Raw genomic sequence first — 11,561 nt, forward strand, 5'->3', positions numbered from 1 at the left:
CGGGTCTCTCCTAGGACCCAGTTAAAATTTCTGAATAAGAATTCAGTGAGACATAGCGTCGAACACATAGAAGACTGAAATGAAAAAAAGACCTTCAGTTACATCTCCAAAGGAAGAGAAAGCATCTTTGAGAGATTTTTCATCAACTAAACATGATAGACCTCCTACAAAGAGCTTGTTAGAGGAAGGTGATGATAATGGTGAGGAAGAAGAATTGAAGAAACATCATCGAGAGTGAAGAATACATTGGCGCGAGAGTTAAGAACTTCTCACTCTGGCGCCACCGTATTCTTCGCTCTCACTGACTTCTCACTCTCCAGAACAATGAAAGGATTAATAAATAACCAGGATAGGACTGAGAACAATGATATCAAACTCGTTGTTTGTTCCTTTCATTCAATCAAATGATCTGTCGTTAATTTGGATTAATAAATTAAGAAAAGATATTAGAGTGAAATAAATAAGTACCACATCGAGTAACATGAAAAGTGTGTGAGTGTTTATATTTGAGGGATGAGAATATTGAGATACCGGACTTGGTTACGCGAGTCTGTTACCCAAGTGGGGGTATTAAAGCATCGGGAATTATCGATGAACAGTTCAACACTTATAAAGTTAGCAGCAGGGCTTTATAGGGAAGTTTCAAGACACATATGGGTTAAATTTAATTTGCCTGCATTTGTAGGGAAGTTTGAAGTTTCCGATGACACTTGGAGTTAATTAACTGTGTTAATTATACTGGCTTAACAGAGCAGTTCTTGTCTATTACACATGCCTAAGCAACTAAAGTGGTTCTATTCGATAATGATAATTAGACCGTTACTTTTTTCATTTTTGTGCGTTAATTGGGAGGTGGTTTATAACTTATAAGTGTTGGATGATTAATTAAAAAAAAATGTGGTGTAAATGAAGAGTCTAGCTTTCATTACATATATGTTATACATGAGGAATGAATCACATGTTGGATTTTTCTTTTTATTCTAAGTTTTGTTTAGTGTTTTGACCAAACAATAAACCCTAAATTATATATATATATATATATATATATATATAAATTTGAAATTACCTGAGCATCTCTAGCGTAGGCAATGTATAAAATGATATAAGAGATCTTAATGACGTATCCAACGGCGTTTATCGAACTAATTTAAACGCCTTCAGTCAATAGAAAACCGTAATATAACCAAAGCGTACATGAAAATAATGCTACCAAGTACAGTAGCGACTGTAAGCTTTTTGTGCTCCTTCTTCCATATATTCTTATAAATGTCGGTCTGCAATATATATATTTGCAGCAAATTTTATTATTATAATGTTCATATATTAAATGAATTTAATTTATATGCACCGTCAGTGTAAAATTTTTTTACACGTGCGTCCAATAATATACCGACACATCATGTATGATATTTAAAAACACATGACGTGTCATATTCATTAAATGATGCCGCAAAGCATCATTGGATGTATGTGTAAGAAATCTTTATACTGACGGTGCACAACAATTAAACTCTTATTAAATTGATAAATTCAAAATATATTGTAATATAATTTAACATATATATTATAATTATTAAAATTACTTATATTGAGCCAAAAATACTTCGAAAGAAATAAAATTCCTTACACAATGAAAGTAATATGTTACTAATAATTAGTAAAAAAAATAAAAATAACCGGTGAAGAGTAAAGATACAATGTTAAATTTATCAATAAAATGCTTCAGATTTATTAGATTTCTTCAATTAGTTTTTTTCGTTCTTCATCTATAGATGTATTACTTAAACATACTTAAATTTAGTAAGGAATTTTTAAAATTTAGTTATAATAATTATTTAATTTATTTATTTTAACACACGCACGCACGCACACGGGAGTGCACGCACGCACATACACACATTAAGTAAAAAAATAAAATTGGTGTCCCTCAAATTTTGATGCCCTATGTCGTCGCTCTTCTCGAACACCCTTCAGAATCCTCCCGGTGGATGTTAAATGTATTTCTAATTAATTTTGTTTTTTGACGCATTCTATTCATTAATTAATGTCCCAACAAATTGTGAGTTACATATTAGAAATAAAATATAGGGGTGATAGTTTTAAATGCAATGAAAGATGACATATAACACCAACTATAGCTTAGAAAAAAGGAAAATAATATGCAATCAAAGCTAGACTCTTCAATTATTTGTATTCTAAGTTTATCTAAAAATTATTTGTATTCTAAGTTTGTTACAAATTATTAAGATGTTTTTAATTTGTTTTTAATTACAGTGATTAACCCTCATATTGCTTATGGCAATGAACATATCGTGTCTTGGTACTCGGATGGATTTGTACTTCTGTGTCCATTGTCGTTTTTGCAGCACCTCTCAACGTTATGGTAAGTTAATTACCTTTATACTTTACTATTACTATTTTTTTTTTAATTGTTAATTCGTTGCATGATTCATTAATAACATGTGTCTAGGTCCAAGTCATTCGAACTAAGAGTGTAAGATCCATGCCACATGCACTTACAATTTGTCTTATAGTGAGCGTGACGGTATGGTTTTTCTACGCCATTTTGCCAGGAGATATGAACATCAATGTAAGTATAAAATAAATTAAACTAATTGCTTTATATATTAATTATAATACATATATATTGATTAATTTTTTTTTCTCAGCTCCTCAATGTGATCGGAATCGCACTGGGAACTATTCAGGTTCTCTTGTACAACTACTATTCACGGACTGGTAGGAAAACCGACGTTGAGAGAACTGTTGTCCAGGAGGATTTGAGAGGAGGCAGGGAGAATTTAATAGGCAACGTTCCTGTCATTGAGCAGGTGGAGGTAGCGACTGAAAGCTTTTTGTGCTCTTCTTCTATATATTCTAATAAATGTCGATCTGCAATATATATTTGCAGTGATTTTTTTAATCATAATTTTCATATATTAAATTGATAAATTCAAAATATATTGTAATATAATTTAACACACACACACACAACAAAAGTAATATGTTACTAATAATTAGTAAAAAAAAAATACGGTGAAGAGTAAAGATACAATGTTAAATTTATCAATCAAATGCTTCAAATTCATTAGATTAATTCAATTAGTTTTCTTCATTCTTCATCTATAGATATACTGTATTACTTAAACAGACTTAAATTTAGTAAAGATATTTTAAAATTTAGTTATAATAATTATTTAATTTATTTATTTTAACACATGCATGCACGCACGCACACTGGAGCGCACGCACGCACATGTACACACTAAAAAATAAAAGGGTAAATAGGTTTTTTACCTCGTGCAAAGTATGCGAGCTTTGGTTTACCTGTGCAAATTTGTTTTCTTGGATTACCCCCTGTAATGTGAAGATTTCCTTGTTTACCCCCTGATGGAAAATGTTGACTAAGATTCCACAAAAATGATGACGTGACATGGTCAGTCGGGGGGTAAACCAAAACTCACCAACATTACAGGGGGCAAAAGGACAGAATCTTAAGTCAACATTTTCCATGAGGGGGTAAATCATAGAATCTTCACATTACATGGGGGTAATCCAATATTATTATTTATTTTTTTTTTGCAGGGGTAAACCAAAATTCGCCTACTTTGCGTGGGATAAAAATCTATTTAGCCTTAAATATGTTACACCACCAGGAAAACTTTTGATAACCAAAATTAATAACAGGCCAATGCTCTTGTACCAGAGAGGGAAAAACCACATCTCAACTTATAAAATCTTAAGACATTAGGTACATAAGTTACTTCTCTTATATATCGAACATTTTACCTATTCATATCCGATGTGAGAGTAACTGCTCACATATCCTATATACTTAAATCCAAATACTAGGGTGCTACTCTCACCCTCCGACCAAGCCGAACCGGGGCTCTAATACCACTTGTTGGGGAGTCTGGGGAATGTTGGGAGCAATAATAGGTCAGAGTCACAAGAAAGGGAGACGCCACATTTTTTCATCTAAAACTTATATTAAGTATACGAGTCACCTCTCTTTTGTATTATTTTGCCCACAACATGCGCACATAGACTAATCACTCAAAGCATGTATGAAATAACACACAATAAAGATCTCCTTAAGAGTTTTAACCCAAGACCTCTGATTAAGCTATTAGAGGCTCGTACCATCTGCCTACATTTACTCTTTCTTGTTAATTTTCTTTACTTAGTGTTTGGTTGGAGGGATCACAATGAATGAAATAGAAGGGGAGCAAACTTTCCAACATGTACATAGTGCAAAAAGCTTTGAATGAATGAGAGGGATGAGTAAAGGTATTAACTAACCAGCAAGGAGAAATAGATAGAATTGATGACACTTTGATAAACAGAGAAAGTAGAAAGCTCAATGTCTCCAAGATGACGCCAGGATAGATTGAAGATGAAGAGTTATTGAGATACTGAAACAGTGAACACAAAGCCACTGGAAATGCTATATCTTCACTGTCTCACCACACATAACATATTTAATATCCTTCAAATTTTTCACTGCCAAATAATAACTTTCTGAATTAAAGCTTTTGATCAACAATTGTGTTTCCATATCAAACACACAAATTTGATATGGAAACACAAATTTGTTATGAACTTCTGAATCAAACACAAATGTGACATGTAGTAATATATTGTGTAAGACTGTTTTGAATCATAAAGGCAAAGTGGGACTAATAAAGTTTTGTTCTTTATTATACGTTGCATTGCACATATAAGTTTGATCATGAATGTTAGCCATGAATATTGTTGTCAATTATTTCTTGAGATGTCTCACATTAATTATTAATAAATATAACTTGAATATGTAATGTGATAAAAAAGTTTCTTAAGTGACACTTCAAAATGTCTAGTTTTGAATGTGTAACGTGTGCGGTGGTCTTAGATTTATAGTGGTATATAGGTACAATTTTTTTTGTTACAAAGTTAAACAAAAAAGAAAGAAAAATAGGCAAAAGAAAAGAAAAAAGAAAAAAGAAGAGTATTATTCCTTAAGAAAAAAAGTTTCAGCCGCGTCGATTCTTAATTAGAAGATCAAGAATATTTTTTGGAGGAGAAGCATGAATAAACATATCAGCATCTGAGGAGGCTCCAAGTTTTGCGAAGAAATCTGTGCATTAATTTCTCTCTCTACGGCTGTGACAAAGAGATACATTGTTGTGAGAAAACAACTCATTTATCATGGATCAACACTGTGTGGACATTATACTTGATATTGAAACTAGTGATGAGGTTATACACTGTAAGTAGCAAACAAGCTCATTGATTTCCATGTCTTTAGCCAATGAGAATCCTATGTAGTAGATATCATAAAGTTCAGCAAGCATTAGCATAAAAATTTAGCTTATTTTTGAGGTTATAAAAAATAATTTATATAAATAAATAAATTTTTACGTTAATTTAGAAGTTTTCATTAGTAGATATTGTATAAATTGTATTTTCATAAACTGACTTTTAAGCTTATAAATAATACATAAAATTTTATTTATTTGTATTTCACACATTTAAAACATCTTCCTTAATTTCATATCATTTGTGTATTAAGTATTAGAGTTTAATGGACATACATCATTTGTGTAAAATAGTTTTATACTGACAACCAATAAATCACGTCCGTTTTAAGGTCGTTGTTACTTGTTAGTGCTCCAAGTTCGCATGCGATCAGCAGTTTGCTCTACCTGCAACAATCATATATATATATATATATATATATATATATATATATATATATATATATATATATATATTCCAGAAATTACACTAAAAAATGCTAGCAAATACTTCAACAAAAAAAAAAACTTAAAACGATCATTGTTGTAAAGAGAAGAAATTATAAATGAAAGAAAGAAAATAATAATTTTATAAAGAAAGAGAATAATAATTTTACAGAGTTGACAGGTAAAATATATAAATCACTGCTGGGATATATAAAATTAATAAAAATCACTGCTGGGATAATTTATATGCAAATCATTCAATAATTTTAGACCAGATTTTACTTATCTCGTGGCCGAAGTCTGAATCATCAAGCCACCACTCTCTGGAGAACTATGGGTTAATACCAAAAATAAAACTTGGACTTTGGTGTTTATTAATTAAGAAAAGATCAAAACATGATTACCTCCTTAGTCCAATTGGTCTTATAAATAATGACTGCAAGGACTAAAATCTGAAGAACACTGCCACACATTGTGCCTCCCCAGAGACCCTAATGCCACAAAGATGTAAATTTTCAAGGGAAATCATAACATGATATAAGTTGGACATCAAAGCTATAGTACTATTTATTCCAAAGCAAAGTAAAGGTAGATTGACAAACTTTAATGTAAAAATTCTAAACATAAGCACTTTTTTTTATGCCTACTTGGCAACGATTCATAAATATATATTGTACACCAAAATTATTAATTTCTTAAAGTTTTAACTCAACATTCTTAATATTCATTCGAGACTCCTGAAAGTGATATGTCTTATTTCATCTAAATGTTTCTTTTGTAGGTTTTGAAAAAAATCCAAATCTCACATTGAAAAAGAAACAATTTCAACATTTAAAAAGAGTAAGCGATATCTTCACCTTAATTACAATCTAGTTTTGAAAAAATGAGTCAGGTTTAATGCAAAATCCTATCCTATATATTATAGTATTGAGAGTATATTGATTCAGGGTCAACCACCATATATTATTCACGCATGCCTAATAGAGTAATAGTATGTAGCGTTTAGTTGTAAATATTAGTGAAAATTCAAGTATCACATTGAAAATAGAAAAGATCTAAAAGAGGTTTTACATAGTCACACTCTTCACATTATTAACCGATTTTATAAGATGAGAAAGACATAATGCAAAAAAATAAAACTATTGAATAATTTAGGGAAGAAACATTTTCTAGATCAAGAAAATTTTATACCTTGACCCCTAAATGCTGGTTGAAACCAAGGAAAATTCCAATAGGGAGTCCAACAATGTAATAACATGCCAAGTTTATGTAACCAACCATAACTTGCCATCCACAACCAATGACCACACCTATATAAATGTCCTCAAAAAATTTTAAAAAAAAAAAGTTATTAAAATGTAAATAAATTAAACTTTTTAATTCCAGTCACCAAAGCAAGTAATTAATCACCTGATATAGTTTGTGCAACACTATTGAGAATCATGGTTATACCAAGAAGGTATGCCAATTCACTAGCAGCATGTATCATATCCTCACTCTTTGTAAAGATCATAGGAAATTCTTGTTTACTCAAGAAAATTACAGTCATGAAAATGATTCCAAGGAGAAGAGACTGAAACATTGTCACCAAGAAAGAGTATTTGGCTGCTCTTGGATGTGACATGCCAAGTGTATTTGAGACACGAACACTTGCAAGGCATTAAAGTCAACAAATAATCAATGTAAACAATGAAAAAAGATATAGAAAAATATAGGTCAAATGCATCTGAGGTCATTTAAGTTTTGTGTTTATAGATATGTCAGTAAGTCTTTTAGGTAACAAATATGTTCTTTAAATTTTTTAAGTTTTTAATTTAGAAGACTTATTTGTCACCTAAAATCTTAAAGATCTATATATGACAAACGCGAAACTTAAATGATCCCTGAATGTATTTGGCCAAAAATATATAATCATTTTAAAAGAAAAATTATATTTTGGAGAATAAAAGTTTAGTTGAGTCTTAGAGTTCACCAGAAAAAGGACAAGCTTCAATATTTAATGAGTGCTTAAATAGGAACTAAGATTATTAGGGACAAACCTTTGTTGGTATTTTGAATAAACAATAGTCTATATATATTGACCTAATATTTCACCAAATTTCAAGTACCCATAAAGTCAATCTCAAAGGATCTTACTTTGGTCCTATTTTTGTTATTCTGTCCGATTTTTATAAAAGTCTAATATGATATTAGAGTCTATCCAATATTCATTAGCCCACATGCTATCAAGTATTTGTTATTGGGTCACTCAAGTCATGCTCGTCCTACATTGATTGAGATATGGTCTGAACATAAGTGTTATAAGTAGAAGAAGTCGTCACCTTATTACAAGTCGATTTTGTAAAGATGAGTGATAGAGACTTGAATGTGAAAGTGGGCTTTGACTTTGGGCCCAAGACTAAGGTGTGGAAAGGAAGAGCGAAAGGAAATGAAAGGATGATGAGGTGGATGTTTTCTCTCCCCACCCCCCGTGATTCTTTTATACCCCCAATATTCCGATTTTGTCCTTGCAAAAAATTTCGGTTCGCAGAAACCGAATTTTTTCTAGTACAAATTCAGAGTAAATTTCGGTTTTCAAGGCAAAAAAAACTTCGGTTTCTATAAACCAAAGTTTTTTGCAAGGGTAAAATTGGAAATTCAGGGGGTATAAAAGAATCACGGGGGGTGGGGAGAGAAAACATCGATGAGGTGGCATGGGTGCATGGAGAGCATGAGGACTTACTCCACTATATAAAGAGTTTTATGAAGACCGAATAATTTAGCTAGAATTTCGATTGAAATTTGTGGGATCACTTAGTAGACTTTCTCTCTGCTAGTTTGTTATTTCCTTATTTTCATTACTCTTTTGTAATTGTTTTCTTCCATTAATACAACTAAGAGCTTACATCCATATCATTATTCATTTCATTACTGTTTCATTACAAAATCACGCTCACACACCCATCAATGAGTTAGGCTTAATTAATATAAAAAACCTAATAGAAACCTTTGTTGACAATGTTTCAAAAATCAGACAGAACCGATTGAATTGGGAATCGGCCAATTCATCGAACGATTTGATCCAAATTATACCACAATCTGGTGGAACCAGATTCAACTACAATTGAACCTTAATCCCAAGGTCTCACCGATTCAATCTCTTATCCGATTTTTAAAACATTGCCAACAAACTACAACTTCAACCATAATGTGTTCAGTTTATAGTCACTCACCTTACTGCTGAACTTACTCCAAGAAGCAGCATCAAGTTCCAACCCTGAATATTAAGGCTAAAAACATAAAAGTAAAAAATATGAAAAATAAAAATAGAAAAAAAAATCAAGAAACCAAGAAAATTTAAATGTATCAGAGACAAATAAATATGAAAAAATTATTTATCATCTTAATCTTACCAAATTGAAAAGGAACCAACAGCAATGACAGGATTATCAAGGTGACCAGCAAGAAGCATAATGCAAGCAGAATACCATTGTTCTAAACATATCATTACAGATAAACCAAGACTTAGTTTAGTAAATTCCCATAATTCCTTAAATGCCTTCAAAGATAATCCATTCCAACCTTCTTTACACCAACCAATTGCATAAATTACTAATGCAACAGAAAATATCCATCCTGAGATATTACTTGCCATGGCTAAACCAATTATTCCAAAATCAAATACATTGATGAATATATAAAGTAGACCATTTTGTATTAACAATGTCACAACTGATATGTACATAATCACATTAACTTTGCTTTGTGCTTGAAGAAATTTCATAAGGGGTAAATTGATAGCATAGGAAAACATGTAGGGAATTACGAGAATAGCATATTTGCCTGCTAGATCGGCTATTTCTTTTTCTTGGCCAAAAAATTTTAAGATTGGAGTTGCATATAGTTGAATTGGCAAGAGGAGTATGCAAGTTGTTAAGAGTACTATCCATGATCTTTGAAGATAAATTCCAGCATTTCGAAATTGTCCTGCGCCATAAGCTTGACCACATAGTGTTGCTAGTGCATTTGACATGCCATACTGCAATGTTACATGTGAAATTTAGTTTATAATGGATGACAGGAAGATGTAATTGTGCCATAAAAATGAATGACAGGACTCTATAAGGTTGATAATCCCTTTATTCTCTTCTCATCTCTATTGAACTAAGTAGACCTATATTTTTTTGGTAAACAAAAAGTATCTCCATTCGGGCTTTAGCCCCTTTGTATTCCCAAAAAAAAAAAAGTATCTCCATTCACAACTGTGAAAACCAATCTCTTTGAGGTAACTGAGATGCACTGGGCACACTGGGTTGGATTGACACATTGAGCTAAGAGTAACCAAGCAAGTGAGGTTGAACGCCATATTTTCACCAAAGAGATTAAATCGACACATGGAGCTAAAAACAAACATACAAGTGAGATTGGTGACCACATCTTCACTCAAAATCTTAAGGCACTGTGTTTATGGATCCTCTCACTTATACATTGTTCAACACCAACTCTTCCATCTAACGTGAGACTTTAAATGGTCCTACAAATAATTCTAGAATTTTCCAAATGTACCTATAATGATCTAATCGCCATAATTTTGACAAAAACTATATTCTAGAGCTCAACAATCACAGTGTCACTCTGATCTTGTCAAACTCACTTCATGATCCTATCACTCACTACTCACTGTTATTCCAAACATAACTTAGAAACACTTTCCCTTCCTCCAACAAAAACATAGTACAATTACTAACAATTTAATTTAATGAAAAATCAATAGAAAAGACAAATCAATTTGGATAAATAAAAGTGACATAAGCAAGGTACGTACTAATTACTAACCAGCATAGAGAAATAAATAGAATTGATGACACTTTGATAAACAGAGAAAGAAGAGAGTTCAATATCTCCAAGATGACCAGCATAAATTGAAGTTGAAGAGTTGTTGAGATTTTGAAACAGTAAAGAAAGTGCCACTGGAAGTGCTATCTTCCATATCTTCACTGTTTCATTCCACAAAACATATTTAACATCTTTCAAGCTTTTCACTGCCAAATAATCACTTTCTGAATTAAAGCTTTTAATTATCAATGGTGTTTCCATGTCTGTTAGATTCTACTCCCCAAAATGGATTCGAACTTCAAATTATTTAACGTGCGAGTCTAACCACAAAATTATTACACACAAAAAATCATGCTAACGACCGACAAAAAACTATTGCTAGTAACTTGCAAAATATCACGATGACATGTGCCCTTTTCAAATAGTAACCGACAGAACTTGACAACACTGTTTGATCTCCTAAAACATAAAGCACTAGACAGGACAACCCAAGTTGTATTGTGTTTGATCGTAAAACTGTTTTGGGGACTGGACAAACTGGGAGGCAAGGACAGGACAAAAACAGAAATTTTTGTCCCTAACTAAACCACAGCACAAATTTTTGTCCCAAGTACAATTCTTCTAAAATACCAAAATATCATTTTATTCACCAAACAGTGTTGAGACAAAAAAAATGTTCAATATATAAAAGTTTGTTCTGTGTTGTTCTGTCATGTGCTGTGTTGTTCTGTCTTGTGCTGTTCTGTCCAGTACTTTTCCTTTAACAAATCAAACGCACATATTTGGAATACTTCTTGTATAGTGATTTTGGGCATAATTAGTTTCTTTTTATGGAGCTTGTAATTCATGTATTTTTATTTACAAGCCTTTAAACTTTGCTAATTTAAGTTTTCTACAAATTTACTTTTAAAAGAATCTTTTACCTTACTTGTTTGACAAGTTTCATGCATTTAGTGTGTGTTTAATCTGCTAAAAAATAGGGGACTGGACTGGACAACTTTTATTGTATCCTGTTTGATTTGA

General features: G+C 31.7%; 1 protein-coding gene across 2 annotated transcripts; it reads right to left on the minus strand.

Moving 5' to 3' along the window:
* Positions 1-4,861: 4,861 nt before the first annotated feature.
* Positions 4,862-10,891, minus strand: LOC123906145 (protein DETOXIFICATION 34-like). 2 transcript variants are annotated; one of them, XR_006808783.1, is made up of 8 exons: positions 10,539-10,891; positions 9,116-9,741; positions 8,936-8,992; positions 7,134-7,372; positions 6,915-7,033; positions 6,128-6,214; positions 5,574-5,684; positions 4,862-5,142 (listed from the first exon to the last, which is right to left on the minus strand). XR_006808783.1 is itself a non-coding variant. In XM_045955995.1 (7 exons), exons 1-7 carry the CDS (start codon positions 10,797-10,799, stop codon positions 5,637-5,639), a joined length of 1,437 nt encoding a protein of 478 aa, XP_045811951.1. In that variant the 5' UTR covers positions 10,800-10,891; the 3' UTR covers positions 5,464-5,636. The 2 variants fall into 2 exon arrangements, 1 of the variants encoding a protein (XP_045811951.1); XM_045955995.1 differs by lacking the exon at positions 4,862-5,142 and having other exon boundaries at positions 5,464-5,684.
* Between the last annotated feature and the right edge of the window lie 670 nt (positions 10,892-11,561).

The sequence above is a fragment of the Trifolium pratense genome, linkage group LG2 (genome assembly GCF_020283565.1).
Source record: "Trifolium pratense cultivar HEN17-A07 linkage group LG2, ARS_RC_1.1, whole genome shotgun sequence".
Classification (NCBI taxonomy): Eukaryota; Viridiplantae; Streptophyta; class Magnoliopsida; order Fabales; family Fabaceae; genus Trifolium; species Trifolium pratense.